The 16745-nt window shown below is 45.6% G+C and overlaps 1 protein-coding gene across 10 annotated transcripts in view; it reads right to left on the bottom strand.

The window, feature by feature from the left end:
* BCORL1 (BCL6 corepressor like 1) overlaps positions 1–16745 on the bottom strand; it is a 1509155-nt gene that overhangs the window by 815465 nt on the left and 676945 nt on the right. For 9 of the 10 annotated variants that reach the window (XM_069612962.1, XM_069612963.1, XM_069612961.1 and 6 more), the window contains one exon: positions 8597–8677. The exons of the other annotated variant lie outside the window; for it this stretch is intronic. In XM_069612962.1, coding sequence (XP_069469063.1) covers positions 8597–8677 — 81 coding nt within the window. The remainder of the gene's footprint in view (positions 1–8596; positions 8678–16745) is intronic. 10 annotated transcript variants of the gene reach the window in all.

A 16745-nucleotide genomic window follows, 5' to 3' on the forward strand; every position in this document is an offset into this window, starting at 1 on the left:
ATTCTATGTACAGGTCTCATCCCTTCTCGATAGCTTCCCCCTTGTCCCTATCCTCTGGGGGGGGGATTTCAACACAATTTTTGATGTAACCCTCGATAGGTCTGGGTCCAGGCCTCGACAGCTCTCTAGAGCAGCCTATGCTGCGCTATCGTCTCTTCCCCGTCTCGCCATGGTCGATGCATGGAGGTTCTTTTACCCGGATTCCCGCGTTTATTCTTTCTATTCTTCGGTCCATGACTCTTACTCCCGTATTGACAGGTGGGTGATCTCCAATGTTCTGGTTAAGAATGTTACACAGCTACAGATTCTTCCCAGGTCCCTATCTGACCACTCTCCAGTGACCATTACCATGAATTGGGGGCCAGACCCTGGCTGTACCCGGCGTTGGAGACTGAAGCCCTTTTCCCTGCTAGACCCGGAATTTTGCTCTGAGCTCGAGCTATCTATCGAGGAGTTCTTTGAGACAAACACAGGATCGGTAACATCACAGGCCACTCTATGGGAGTCCTTCAAGGTTTACATCAGAGGGATGGCGCTGTCGAAGGAGAACGGGGTTCTTAAATCGATCCGTAGAAACCTAGCAGAGAGCGAATCCAAGTTATCGACCCTTGAGGCCCAATGTTCACTTCACTCCACTCCGGGAACCCTGGCTGACATCGGGGCAGAGCTGGATACGTTCCGATCCCTGGCAGAACGCGAGCAAAAATTTTTGGATAACCCTGGCATGGCAAGGAGATACGGGGAGGGTGAGCGCCCAGGCCGTTTTCTGGCGAGGCTGATTCGTCACGAGACGGGGTCCCCACATATACTAGGGATTGAGAGACCGGATGGCTCTATGGCTGTCGCCTCACAAGCCATCAACAATGAATTCTTCGAATTCTACGGAACCCTATATTCCAACACCGATGAGGTGCCAGCGGTAGAGATCGACTCCTTCCTCGACACCCTTCCCTTGACGACTCTCTCTCCGGAGTCTGCGGGTTCTCTTGATTCCCCACTTACGCTTGAGGAACTCTCTGACGCGGTGGATTCCTTATCTTCGGGGAAGGCCCCCGGCTCGGATGGTATCCCAGTTGAATTTTATAAGCGCTATAAACGACTTTTGCTTCCTCACCTGTTAGTTCTCTGGGAAGAGTCGGTTGAAGCTGGGGTATTCCCCCCCTCTCTCCGCGAAGCCACGATTACGGTACTTCTTAAACCCGGCAAACCCCCCTCACAATGCGGATCATACCGCCCACTTTCACTTATAAACTGCGATGTCAAAATATTCGCTAAGGCTTTGGCACTTAGGTTAGCTCCCCTCTTGCCATCTGTCATCCATCCGGATCAAGGGGGATTCGTTCCCGGTCGCTCCACCTCCCTGAACCTTAGACGCCTCTTCAACATAATTAATAGAATAAATCCCGAGACACACGCGGTAGCGGCCACCCTCGACATGCAGAAGGCGTTTGATTCGGTTTCATGGAGGTACTTGTGGAGGGTTCTTGAGAGCTGTAGGTTTGGCCCCTCTTTTCTCTCCTGGGTCAGATTGCTCTATTCCGACCCTGTGGCTAGGGTCCGTACAGGTGACCATTGTTCCCCCCCTCTTTGGGATTGCTAGAGGGACGAGACAGGGATGCCCCTTCTCTCCCCTGATCTTCGCTATAGCAATAGAGCCCTTCGCTGACATGCTCCGTCAATTTCACGCACATAGAGGACTCCGTACTGCGGGCCAGGCAGACATAGTGTCCTTATACGCCGATGACGCCTTGCTGCTTATACCTTCTCCTTCTGTCAATTTGCTCCCAATACTGGAAGACGTCAAGCACTTCGGTCGGATCTCTGGCCTCAAGGTGAATTGTTCGAAATCTACACTTTTCCCTCTTACAGAATGCACCCTCCCCCCCCCGGATACCCTGGGGTTCACATGGGCTCAGTCTACTTTCACCTATTTGGGGATCGAGATAACACGTCATCGAGCGTTGACATTCAATGAGAACTATCAAAAGTATCTCGTATATTTGTCATCTAAGGTCCTAGCCTGGGACAAACTTCCAATATCCCTTGCAGGTAGGATAGGCCTACTGAAAATGGTGGCGTTACCCCAGTTACTGTACAAGTTCGCTAACATCCCCCTGTGGCCGGGAGATGGTTTCTTCCGGGAATTGAATCGCACGGTCAGTTCCTTTCTCTGGCACTCGGGCGCGGTCCGCCTTAAACTGGACACCTTATCTACCCCCATGGCTCACGGGGGCTTCAGCGCCCCTGACTTCTTTAAATACTGGTTGGTATCCCAAATTCAATATACATCCTACTGGTTCGACACAACTGACCCCCCCCCACACGTCAAACTCGAGAAGCTTGCAGTCTGCGACCGCGACATTCGCTCCCTGTTGATACAGCCCACCCTTCGGGAGCTGGACTCACAGAGCCCAGTTACCTGCACATCCCTGGCACTAGCCAAAACGTGGAAATTGCTTGGCATAACTCACATCTTCCATGGAAACCTCCCACTATGGAACTTCCTACCTGGGGTCCCACGGGTACCATCGGCCATGGCCCAGCGCTGGGCTGAATTGGGATATGAGTTGCTGCGTGATGTGTTCGATCAGGGAATATTTGTTGAGTGGCCCGACCTCCCATTGTCCTTGAGAAGAGGCCGGAGTGTGTGGCTCCAATATTCATCTCTTCGCAGGACCCTTAAGCGTAATTATTCGACGTTTCCGGCTCTACCACCGGATGACCCTATCATTGAGGAGCTCACCTCACCCTCACCCACTAGAGGTAAAATATCAAGACTATACACTATGCTGCAATCCAGATCTATTCCAAAATTCACTAAGCTGAGGCGGGCGTGGGAGGTGGACCTGGGTGTTGAAATGTCTGATGAGCGTTGGGCGCACTTATGTGATCGCATACACAGGGTGTCCTTCAACTCCCGATTCAAATTGATACAGTTTAAAATCCTACATAGGTTCCACTATACCCCGATCAGATTGCACCACATGTCCAATGATCACTCCTCTAGCTGCCCCAGGTGCGGCCACGATGCGGCTGATTACATTCATATGGTTTGGTCCTGCCCTCGCCTTTCACAGTTTTGGGAAGCGGTCTGTTCGACGGTGTCAGCCATACTCGACTACCCCATCAATCCCTCCCCGGTGGTATGCCTCTTTCACGACCTCCCGGACCTCCCCCGGAACTCCAGAAAACTAGCGGGCCTCTGCATGCTTCTGGCTGTTCGCTCCATCCTGCTGTGCTGGCTTCGCCCCTGGCCTCCCACGCACGCCCAGTGGCTGAGAGCGGTCACGTGGGCCTCGGACTCGGAGGAAGCTTGGTCTCTCCTACAACCCACTCACTCTAGGCCCAGGAATATCTGGCTCAGGTTCCGATGATCTTATATGTCAGGTCTGAACGTGACGCCAGCCACATCTCCTCTAGCCACCTCTCCCCACCGACCGGGGCTCACGCCTCCACCATAGCTCCCGGACTTCGTGTTGTTTATGTTATGAAGGTGCCCAACGGCTGTACACATCTGTGTTGTAACCCATGTTTTACCTGCACTGTACTTATTGTTCCTGTATTGTACCTGTCTGGCGATGTTCGCCTGTCTTTTTTGCTGCCACGCTAAATGAATAAAAAGAAGTTTAAAAAAAAAAAGAAAAGAAAAAAAAGTGAATTATTCCCATCGACCATTTGCATTCATTCCATTAGAATTGCTTAATATAGCTTTATAGACCTGCAGTGAGGGCCGTACCAGGCGTTATGGGCCCTGAAGACCGAGTTAACTTAACTTTAATGAGGTATGAGGGACCATAACACCTGGTACGGCCCGAGCAGCAGGTGTATAAAGCTATTAGAACACACTCAGGGCCTGATTCTGAACTTGGCGCAGTGAATGTACTAAAAAGCAGGATTCACTGCGCCAAATCAGTACGCACAGGCTCCACCAGTATTTTCAAGTGGGCCTGGGCGTCCTCGTAGCGCACAACAGTGCACCTTCAGGATTGCGCCGGTTTGTCATAACGGGCGCAATCCTGAAATCTCAGCAGCATTTTTGTAAAATAACGACATATTTGTTATTTTACAAAAATGCTGCTGAGAACATGGGTGTATATGAACACATTCATATAAACCAAAGTAAGCAGCTTCAACGTTGCAGAATACAACGTTGAAGCTGCTTGCTTTGCTGTACGTGAAAGTGGTGTATATGAATACCTTCATATACACCAAAGGAAGCAGCTTCCTTTGGTGTATATGAAGGTATTCTGCAACGTTGAAGCTGCTTACTGGTGTGTATGAAAGTGTTCATATTTACCACGGGTGAATATGAACACTTTCATATACACCAAAGCAAGCAGCTTCAACGTTGCAGAATACAACGTTGAAGCTGCTTGCTTTGCAAATACCCGATTTGTGGGCTGTAATCAATCTGCGAGCTATATCAGTGTGTATAGCCCGCAGATTGACCAATCAGCTTCCCAGAAACACCACTAGGGTGTTCTAATATAGAATATCTTTTTCCAACAACATTTCAACAGTCAGAAAGAGTGATCACTGTTTACATTACAAAGGAGTCTACACAACACCAAATCGAAAACCTCTCAATTGCTAAATGACATAATTGTGATAAGCAACACCCTAGCCAAGTTACGTACAATTTGATCACAACTTAATGGAGAAACGGAACTCAAATGTTTTCAGTGGGGTATGGGGGCAGGTATAGATAACAGATAAGTGAAAGTATTAGAGTGTGGGGGAAGGGAAAGAAAACAATTTACACACACATTTGTCAAACAGTAAGATCTAAAGACCATCCACCGCTCTGCTAATCGGGGTAAACCTACAACCCAGAAGGAAATTCAGGCTTCAACGAAGAACTACCTGTGTTTATCATGTGATAAGCCCACCTATCTCTCGGTCTTCAGCTTCTGCTCTGGCACAATTAATAAATATTGTGGCAGCATCAATATCCACCAAAGAAAAAACATGGTTTCAATACCACACTTTAGTCATGTTGGCTGCCAGATCAAGGCTTTGACTCGCAGGGCCAGATGGGCTTTGCTAATTTTAGCATATCTGAGACTCTCCTCATGGACCGAGGATTTATTGTAACAAAAATCTGGATTGTGTTGTCCCAGTCACCAGATTCTTGCTTTAAGCTGTTTTTTTCAGAGTTTGTTCCCTAGCCCCCATATTCTACAGGATTACAATAAGTGCCACATTTTACAACACAAAAGAGGCCTGCTGACCTTGAGGTTATACAAGGTACTATTTTAGAAAAGGGAGGCGAGGCGCAGGGGCGTCAGTGATGCCAAAGTGAGAGTGAAGGATTGATCTTAGGTCCAGCCCTCCTTCCTCAATCTCTGCTGGAACCCAAATGTATTTATTTTTATGTTATTGTTCATTTCAGGGCACTGCTGTGGGAGAAGTTACATGAAAGGGGTTGCCCGCCGTCGTTGGTGGGTATACTTGAGGCGTTGCACATAGGAACAAGAATTAGATTGAGATTGGAGTCACATGGATGGTACTCATCATGGTCTACTGTCCGACTTTGTGTTCCCTGTGCACCAGAATTTTAACATTGAAGTATGCTACCACAGAGGAAGAATTATGGCGAAGTATTTTAAATTGCAATGAACTGAGTTTGTCCATACATATTTTAGAGTTTTTAAAGGTATGTGCAGTGGATTTTTAGAAGTTACTTGTAAGCATTGTCTAAATGTGTGCTATCTGATCCTTCTGTCTTTGTCTTGGTTTTTAAACATTGTATTTTTGGTATGAGATTGTTTTCTTGTGTTAAAAGTACATTTGTACTAAGAGACACAATACATTAAATAAAATAAATAAATAAAACGTATTGTTGATTTATAATACGCTTAATACCAGCGAGTGGTTTTTAAGCACTGGATTGGGATTCAAACCTGTGCTGCGCCGTGCTGTCTTGCTTCCAAGACAAACACGTTGCTCTTGAGCTATCCTTCATCCCCAAACAGAAGCAACATGATATAAGCTGCCCTTTGAGCGTTCTCAACATTGCACAGACATTTATCTCTGTAAATGCCTTTTGTTCACAAACATGTTCGGACAATTTTCCCCAAGAGGATCCCAACTCAGGGATTCATCCCAGAGACCCCATTTCAAGGGTTTGAGTTTGCGATCAATGGCCTTAAACTTCACCTCTAAACCAGCAGTCGATTGCTCCACTGTGTCCACCTTTTCATGGAGGGATTCTAAAGCACTATCAGATATCTCAGGCCTCTCTGCACACTCAATGAGGCATCATCTAAGACCTCTTCCATCCCTACACTCTAAGGGCCCAATGGCTAAGGCTTCAAAAAGTGACTTTTCGCTCTGCTTTTATTTCCACACCACTACCCTACCCATCGCCTACAGCCCTCCTGCTTTCATGCAGTGGGCCAAAGCTATGGACCATCCAAGTTGCACTACTTCGCAACTCCCTCTGCAATTGACCCCCGGTTCCTGCAGTCAGAGTAAAAAGGTACAGGTGTCCCAACTATGCCACTGCATACTCTACCAGCCACCTCCATGGGAGAAGCATCAGACAAAGCAGTTCCATGTACTCCAACACTGCCTGGGCTCACAATGTGTGCCAATATAATATTCCAAAGTACCAGCATGAAACCGGAGAAATCCAGTTTAGAGTTTTTTGCTTCCTGATTCTCTTTTTTTTATCCAATTTTATTTAATGCAGAATTAGCTCAAACAGTGCAGTTATAATAGTGTGGACGATGTCCCATTTCCCAGTCCGTTCCCCCATCTCTCCCCATGGCACAGGTGGCTGATATTTCATATTCTTAAGCCTATTTTAATCCCAGAAGGAAATACATTCATTAATCCATGGCTGCATGTTATCAAAACTCAGGTGAATAGAATAGATTATAATTTTAGTTTTGAGAAACTGGCCACCATAAATAGTAGACTTGACAAAGAGATTAAGAAAAGGTTAACATAACTTGTAAAAGCATCAAACCAGAACTATGCTATGTTAGCCTCTAATGGTATTTCAAACTATCTCTTGAACAAGCCATTACTAGAGCTAGGATCAATTTACACCAGCTGGGAATTATCACAGCTAAATGGCTGAAGGTGAGGTGGGGGACAGCGCTGGAAATTTCCGGCTTTGCCATTGTAGTGTTTGTGCCTGGTCTATAAAACACTGTAACAAAGTCTTTTAACTCCCTGGTTTAGAAATGTAGGCGTTACACAAAATAGACATGCACTGGTCTACTTTTTATCGGATTGATACTCCACTTGTGGCTTGGACTTTTTACAGCTATGTGAAGTCAGCACCGAGAAGGAGAGAATGCCTACTGAAGGAGAATAGCAACTAAAGCATTGATCGCCTTTGTTTACATTTTTATGCTAAATCTAAGTCACGAATTTCAAATTTTGAACAAAAAATGTATATATGGTATGTTGATAATTTTCAGTATGTATGTGTGCTTTGATGGATTTTCTTATCCGAATAAAGTTCTTACGACAACCACCCTCATGGCACTGGTCTGCTAGACACAAGGAAGAACTTTGAACAGACTATGGCACTTTGCCACCAGGAATCTTCAGAAACGGCATGCGTGTGGCAAACTGGGTTGTGGAAGTAGGCATCTAGCAACTAGAGCACATAAAGTCCTTAGACTGCAATTGTAGGAGTACAATTGCCTTTTGAATAACCTAAACAAGTTTCCCCCCTATCATTTACTTGCATTTACTTTGTGACACCCATAAATAATGGACAGAACTTTATTGAATGTAAAACCCCTACAACGGACCAAGGCAGAGAGCCATCAGCCAAAAGCATCAGAGAATATATTCCTGTGTCTTCCCAAAGTCCACTACAAACCTCCAGTCCAGTTGAACACATACAATAAATATCCAAGTGTACACAAATAAATCTATAGAAATATGAAGATCAAAGTAAGTCTGAAAATTACCTGGTTTTCTACACTTTATCCCATTTGTTTCCTAGAGTTTAAGAGCCTTGAACAAGAACATACGGTTGGCAGAAATGTACACTGTTTGCTTTGAGTGATAAAGATATTAAGACGTGACAGTGATTTGGCAGCAGTCCAAACCAAGAAGATGATGTTTAAAACATTTTGTGATTTATTTAAAAAAGGCATTGTTATGCTCATTGATTGATTATGGAAGCAATAGAAGATATTTGAAACAAAAGTGTAATAAATAAAATGTCCAATGTGCTTGTTTTTAAAAACAAAATCATATAGTTGATGTACCACAAACCATTGTAATGGTTTAAATCTTTGAGGTTTACGTCAGTTGGTGGACATTCTAAACTTCATAAACAAGAATAAGGTGATTATCTATATGATAATCTATTGTGTGCTTAATGCTTCATTTGCCTTCAACTAACTCACTTGGGTGTTGTAAATGCCCTAACAGAAAGGTTCAAATCAAGTCTACAGAGCGTGCCATATAATAAAAAGACCATCAACTGTGTCCACACTGTTTTGTTTCCTTCAAGTAACTTTCCTTTGGGTGTCATGCATGCTGTAAAACAAAGCTGCTAAGTCAGTTTACAGAGGGTGCACCACAACATCTTAATCCAGTCTGGGAGGAGGAATAAATCACTCACCTGACTGACTGCGAGTTCTACTGGTTAGTACCACAGGGATAAAATCTCGGAAATTGTTCTTGGGTTTCTTCTCGGGGTAACCTGGGCAAGTCAGGAGAGACACACCAGTGGATAGAGTGGGGTAAGGGAAGGAGTGAAAGAGAGAACACACAAGTAGCGTATAAATCCAATATGTACCAACTAAAACTGTAGCTAAAAGTCTTGCACAATATTCCCATAGAAAACCAGGAAAGTCTTTCATGTTTGCCCTTCCTTGACTCCTCTCTACATTGAAATTATACTATTCTTACCTGTTAACTCATTCTTACCTTGTTAAGGTTGCCAACAAAAAAAGCTACATCAGGTTTGTCCAACTCCAGGCCCTGAAGGCCAGAAAAATATTGGATTTTCAGGATACACCTCATTAATATTCATGACATCCATTTGGATACAATGACATTACATGTATGCACATTTCTTCCAAAGAACATTAATGAGGCGAAATACACAGAGCGGCGGTGCCATTACCGAAAGTGTGGGCCCGCCGCTGAGGTGTTGATCGTCATTAGCACTCACGAGTAACTACACGTGGGTACTAATGGCTAAGAAAAGAAAGTAAAAAAAGGAAAACCGTAACTTATTCCTGTCTTGAGAGACTGGGTTGGCAACAGGAGTCTGTTCCCAGTGTTGATTATGACTCTAGCAGACGCAGTGTCGCCTGACATGAGAAAGTATGTTTTTACTTTATTTTAATTTTTTTCAATATTTCCCCACCTTTAGCAGCTGCGTGTGTTAACTCATGGGTGCTAAAGGCGGTATGGGGAGAAGGAAGGGAGCAAGGGTGGCACAGGGCGAGGGGCGCACAGCCGTGGGGGAGCCCGGAACATGGGCTCATACCAGAGAAAACAGCCCACGTTCTGAGCTCCTGTTTGGCTGGCACCCCCACCCCCCCAAGGAGCTAATAAGGGATATCCGGACAACCCAGCAGTATTCTGGCCCTCTAGGCCTGGAGTGGAACAATCCTGTCCTATATCAAGACAGCATACATAGGCAGAAATTATATAAAACAAGATTATGGCTATAATACAAGGCTCCAGCTCAATTGTGTTGCGATTTTCCCCCTCCAACTGTCCCCCGAATAACAAGTAGATCTCCAAAACCATATATTTGCTTTAATGGACAACCCCAATCAACTAACAGATTTAACCAGAACAACTCACCTACATTAAAATAAGTCCAACATGAAGCAACTGCTAATGCGCCCATTCTTGATCTAGAATCAACTGAACAATTTACAAGATGTTCAGTCGGTCTCAAGATTAGGAGCGTCTCACCTATCCCCAGCACTTTAAACCCTGGCACCTACATGAAAAACAGACTAATATGTTAATTCTATGTGTAAGAGTAGATGCTACTCACCATAGTAATCTATATGCAAAAGGTCTATCAAGTTACACATTATGGGAATCTTGAGTCGTAAACTATTTTACAGTATTAAAACCAGAGGGTTGCATCTGAAAACATTGTGTGACCTTGGGGGTCACTTATCCTGCACACTTCTCACTACGTTCAAGTGGATGCAAGTGGAACAGATGGGAAAAGCAGCGCATGAACGGGTGATTAGGCATTGGTAAAGAGTTTGGTCTAGGGAGTAGGTTTCCTCCTCCTTCAAAGGCATATACCTTCACATTACAATTTAAAGGACAAGACAGCATGCCTAAAAGTACTATAAGATATTGACAGAATAGACCAAATACATCCTCAAGGAAACTTGAGAACTGCTTGCCAGAAAAATAATGGGCTATAGAATTGCCATTTAAAAAAAGAAGTTCAAATCATGCACATGAATCAGCCCACATGACCCATCTCATTGATACAGAACTCCCCTATAAGTAAGACACTACATTCTCTCTGATGGAATAAGAGCACAGCTCCACTCAGCATACGTCATTTTTAATAGTGAGAGATGAAACACACAGGCTATATCAAGATCGAGAAGCTTCCTTGTGGGGAACAATTGCACTAGGAAAGAACCCTTTTTAGGACTGTGTGCAGAATCCAATAGAGTCATCACGGATTCCCCGCCGGGAACCTCCTCCCATGTGGCCAGGGGACAGCATCCGCTACCTGATACTGACCCCAAGGGTGGCTATATGAGGGAGGATCACATGGGAGGAGACAACTACTAGAGAGATGTTTTGACTTCATTGGGCAATACACAGTAACCCCCCCCCCCTTTTCCATGAGGAAGACCCTCTAAAACCCAAGACATTAATGGTCCATTGTCAGTTAACGGATTACCCCTGTAGAGGAAGTCAAGAATGCTTTTCTCTACACTACTCGGGTCAGGCCCCCACCTTTGACCCAAGTAACCATAACTCACACAATACCTTTTGTTTCTGATGTGCCTTTATGTGAAATGTATGAGAAAAACCATCTAAGAGTCAAAAGTCCAAAGACATCCATGGACTCCTCCTCGTCTCAGTACCTGGGTGGTTATGGGAGTTGGAGGATGAGGGAGTTTGTTCAAAGTGACAGGAGCTCGAAGTACAACATGCAGGCTTTTTGCTTTTCCAAGTCTTGCGTGCGTGGGTCATTTAAAGATGGTGACTGCACTATTGGATCGAGCAGGAGTAGACGTTGGACCCCATGCTGAGGCTAACGAACACGAGGCACACAGAGCTCTAGTGAAACGGAGAAGGCTGCTGGGACAACAGGAGAAACACCACGTGTGAGCAAGAAGGGCCATGGAGATGCTGCGAGTCGCGCACAAGCTCCTGGATGTTGGGTTGCTCCAAGAGACAACGTTCTCCAGTCCGGTTGGAAAAGGCAGACCTTCCAGGATTTTGCGGCATGAAATGGCAAATTTTGCAGCACAAACCTTTATTTATTGCAGCATTTTTGCGGGACATTTTGTATTAACTGGAGGGTGTAAGTTTGCCACATTGCAGGACATAGGCAGAGTGCAAGGCTAAAAGAGAGCCAGGGTATCATTATTATGTATCTTTTGTATTATTTTAATAGGAAGAGTCCGAGATGTCTCTGGCATGGCAGAACAGTGTTTGATTTGGCTACATTTCTGGTTTAATGTTCATGCCTATCTAATAGTATTAACTAAATTGATCATTATCAATTGTAATGCTGAAAATATTCCCCTTCTATGTTCTCCAATCCCCCAAACACCCACACACCTCTCTCGCCAACACACATCTCACCAACTCTCTATTACAACTTACAATACTTAACCTCTCACTCTGTCATACAAATACTCACGTGCTAGGTCACACTGTCAAGTCACAATTTGCACTGCCCAGCCCCTGCCACACTCCAAATCATACTCCCAACTCACACCTTACACTCTACAATTCCTCCCGCAATATACAGTCCTTCATTCTTTTGTGCTGCTTCTGCATCTTGCATCCTTTCTCCCATGCTATCGCACTCTTCCCTCATCCTTTTTCCCCAATCTGCAGCTCACTGCCTCTTTCTGGCCAACCGCTTCCTCTCTGCTTTCTGGCTCACTGACCACACGCTCCCTCTACTTTCTGTACCCCTGCTCACTCTCAGATTTCTCGCCCACCGCATCACTGCTTCCTCTGCTTCTTGTGCAGCGCTTCCTGCTCTGACCCACTGCTCTCCCTCTGCTTTCTTGCCCATCACTTCACATCTCACCCATCACTCTCCCTCTCTCTCACAGTGTAACCATTTTTTATTTTCTTTAAATGTAGATTTTGACCCAGTTCCTCAAATAATGGGGCATTTAAAAAAAGAACAGAGGATATGCTATTTTTAGACAACCCATTTTTGGAAATGAGCAGGTCACCTTATTCTCAAAGGTGACCGGTGCATTTCCACAGGCTTGAGCTGGTGCGCAAATTGTGCGCTGGCCAGCTGCCTTGAATGGTGTTCTGGGTTGTTTGACCAAAGTGTAATTATTTGCGGCGGAATTGACCATAGTCAATTTCGCTGCGAATTGATTTGCACTTCAGCCAAACAACCCAAAATGTACCTTTCACCACCACCACCCCACCCCCTCCCCTACTTAACTGCTTGGTCGCTGCCGCTTCCCCTGCAACCCTGCGGTTCCAGATCCGTCCCTCGAACGCGAGTCGGATCCGACTCTGCAGGGTCCCTTTTTCGTTATTTTCTTTTTTTTCTGTCCCCACCTCCAATTTTGAGGAAAAAGGGGAAAACACTTCTGCAACCACCCTAGACCAGAAATACTGAACATGGGGAGCAGGTGACACCCCCGCAACACATGTTCAGTATTTATCAAAATCGATTGAATAGTACTGGACGAAATAGGTCAAATTGTAACATTCAACAGATTTTTGTCATCAAAATAGCCAGTACTTTGAATAGAATCACTCTCCCGACAGTGTTCTGCAAGCTCCCAGAGCCTTTCACAGGGGAAGGCCCTCCAGGTGCCTGCCGCTGTAAAATGCGACCCAAAAAATGCATTTTTATCCTGTTTGAGGAACAGAAATGCAAGCGACAGCAGCAGTTCATACCTTAAAAGAAATGCATGACAGGGTCAGGAAAGACCCTGGGCCTCATTACGACCCTGGCGCTAAGGGATTACCGGTACCGGTAATCCATTAGCGCCTGATTACGAGGTCCCTTTGCGGGTTCCCACCTTAACGGCTGGTTTTACCAGCCGTTAAGGAATGGACCCGCAAAGGGACCTTGGTGCTAATTACGGTACCGCAATTTGCGGTACCGTAATTACCACCTTCCCCATTCCCATTATGCCCTATGGGGCAAAAATGGGAATGGGGAAGGGCCATGGTGAAATGGGGAAGTACCGCCCCGCCAACCTTGGAATGGGGTGGTACTTCCCCATTTCACCATGGCGGACTCGTTACAATACCGGCAGCAACCATGGTGCTAATAGCGCCATGGTTTAGCGCCGGTGTTGTAATGAGGGCCCCTGTCATGCAGTGGCAGCCCCACATCCCGTGCGCGGAGGGTTGCCTACAATTTCTGCACATTTAAAAGTGCATCTTGCTTGGAAATGAGGGATGCACTTTTAAATTGACAGAAGCGCCACTTTATTTGATCAAGGAGGTGAAAAAGGCCATCTGAATGGGCGCGCATATAAAATGTGCCCATTCATGTGTCCCTTGTGGATTGGGCTGCACTTTTTTTGGGGCGCAAGTGATGAGATGTGTTAGCGCATTTCATTTCTTGTGTAAAAAAAAAGTTGAGAACCTAGCACCCCGAGTATTATTTTTTTTTAAACAGTCATTTTTGCAGATTACTTAAAAAAAAAATGTTTAAAAAAAATGTATTTTTTTTAAAAGATGCCGTTTTTGTACAAAACTGCCATTTTTGCGGCATTTTGCGCAAAACGGCCGTTTTCGCAGCATTTTGCGGGATCGCAAAATCGCTATAGGCTGGAGGGTCTGAGGAAAGCCAAAGTGATGCTGGAGCCGTACAGGATGCTGTAAGAAAGTCTGCACACTCCACAGTAGACCGCGGGTGAAGGAACCACACTGCAGCGGCACGAGCAGAATCGGAGACGCTGGAAGGAACTGGTGAGTCTGCCCAAAGCAGCTGCAGTCCCCAGGGCGTCCCGACACACGTGCCAACAAATATCTGAATGGTATGATGCAGAAAATACCCAAAGTTTGTTTAAATACAGTCGAGGCAAAGTACAAATTCAACACCCAATAAGAAGAATGTTTGAATGCAGACAAGGCAAACCTAAATCAAGTACAGATGCACGAGATGCCAGTGTGGGGGAAAGGTTTGAGCAAAATGTTACCATAAAAAGATATACCAAGCACCTCACTGCATATGTTATTGTGGTATAGCCAAAGAACTGTGAAACGCATAGCAAGTCCTGGCAGGCGAGTTCACTTGGCAGCTGCAATTGTATAAAGATTTCGCACTCACCTGGTCTCCATGGGGGCGTCGCACGATGCTGAGCGACAAATGTCTGCACGTGCGTCGCACAAAGCTGGGTGATGAATGCCTGTACGCGTCTTCTCTGCCTCACTACTTCATCACAGGGGAGAGTTTGCGTTAGGTGTTTCAATGGCGGATTCTCCGTCCTGCAACTGAATGCAGGGGCGCGGTAATGTTCCAGCCTCTCTTCTGGGTCTAGTTGCGTCACTGATCCTGCGGGCTGTAGCGGAGTTCTGAGTAACTGTGACTCTGTAGGTAAGTCTCTATGCCAATAGACTCTTGGTATAGTTTGCTTAAATGTTCTTTGTTGCCAAAGTTCCCACTATTGTTCTTATTTCCTTTACAGGTGCGATTTAGGAGGGTGCCAGATGAAGGATTGCTGTCTCCCCACAACGCTGAGCAGAATTACTGCAGGTGAGTACTAGCGTGAGAGCGCGGCGTTGAAATGTACAGTAAATGGTTATTTTCCTTTGCGCAACTAACCTGCTGTTCTTTCTTTCCTGTGGCTCCGGAGCGGCGATTGCGTAACCACTTCAATGGAATTCAGGAAGAGCGCAGCCTCTGGGTGAGTATTGGTTCTCTATGCGTGTGTTTCCCTTTCAGCGGCTGCGACGATCCTGAGAGCGGCAGAAGGAAAAGCCTTTCGGATGGACTGCTTCTCAGGTAAGGACTCAACCACTGTTCTAGTTCTTGTTCTCTCTTCCTTTCCTTTCTCCATAGGTGCTGATGGTTCCTGGTTCCCAAGACAGGCGTGGCTGAAGACAGAGTAACTGGAGCTGAGCAGACACAGTGAGCGTTACGCTGCAGGAGTGCAGAATAACGCGAAGCGTGTTCTGTTCTTAGGGTGTGGTTTATATAGCCTTGCACAAGTAGTCCCAGGTAAAGTAGTCCCTACAGCCAGACCCTGCACAACTAGTCCCAGGTAAAGTAGTCCTTCCAGCCACACCCAAAGCTAGCCTATATGGCTCAGTTCTTTAAGGCTGGGCTTTGTGTGTGTCCGTGCTCCCAGCAACACGATGGAATACATGAGCCTGGCGCCAACAGCGCCAGGACTGACTCCAGGAAGTCCTAAGGCAACCTTTTGGGGTATTAAAGGTCCCCATGGGTGCGAGCAACTGGGGTAGGCTGATCTACTCCTGATGTCTGGGGGAATGCACCATGACAAAAGACTCCTAGCGAGGAGAACGTGAGGCAAACTGCAAAGTTACAAGAATTTCTACAGAAAGTCTTAAAACGTATTGTTTAAACAAGAAGTGAAGGCACAAAGAGACTGTTAGCTAAAGAGACAGTTTGCCATCCTATTTAAGAATCCAGGGGACTGGGACCACCCTCTAGATCCAAAGGTCTTTACCGTGCAGAACATTTTCATTGGAGTCATTCGTATACTCTTGGTTTTGAACACTATTGCCAATATTAAGTTAAAGACATTTCCTTGCACCCCTTTGTTTTGTTTGTAGTGTGAGTGTCAGGATAGGACCTTTTGTACACAAGGATGGCTTTTCAGTTACTGACGCCCAACAGACAGGTGCTTAGTTTTTGGTTTTTAGGCAAGGAAGCTCCTCTTTAGAATAGGGCAAGAGGCATTTTCCCAACGTATTTTTATTTAATAAATGTCTTTAACCAAAAACATTTAATTTCTGACCCTTCACAACTGTCTCTGGCTGTCAAGAGTTCTAGCTAGTAAAGGCTCAGAGATAACATAGGAATTAGATGTATTTATTGAAATTAAGTACAGTTAGATATGAACAGCAAACTTGTCGGAGAAACAACGCATGACTAAAGAGCAGAAAACAATGGCTACATTCAATGCGACTCAGCCAAATAAGAATGCCAATACCGAGGCAGTAATCTCTGTTAGACCGGCCTGAATTTCGAATTTCACGATTCTGGGATGCCATGAACACTCACCTTCGCCCTCCCAATTCCCCCCCAAAAAGCAGCTACTCATTCTGCAGCTTTTGCTTTGTCACTACGCAGCCCCTCAGTTTACTCCTGCTCCACTCGTCAAGCACATATATTAGAGGCAGCAATACTCCTAAACTCAGCATGCACTTCCCTTCTCGAACCATCAGACAATTGTGGCATACCATTACCATGCCAGTATGCTGTGCTGCGACTCGCAGCAATACTGTGGGTGCAAAGGTATTCTCAGCACCAATGCTGTAGGAATGCTATGGCGGGCTTGTCACCATTTCCTGTGTTACACTGGCCCACTCCCAACGTCTAAACCGTCCAACTCCTGCAACTATGATCTTGGAGG

The sequence above is a fragment of the Ambystoma mexicanum genome, chromosome 5p, assembly GCF_040938575.1.
Source record: "Ambystoma mexicanum isolate Mex_15411 chromosome 5p, UKY_AmexF1_1, whole genome shotgun sequence".
NCBI classification, from domain to species: Eukaryota; Metazoa; Chordata; class Amphibia; order Caudata; family Ambystomatidae; genus Ambystoma; species Ambystoma mexicanum.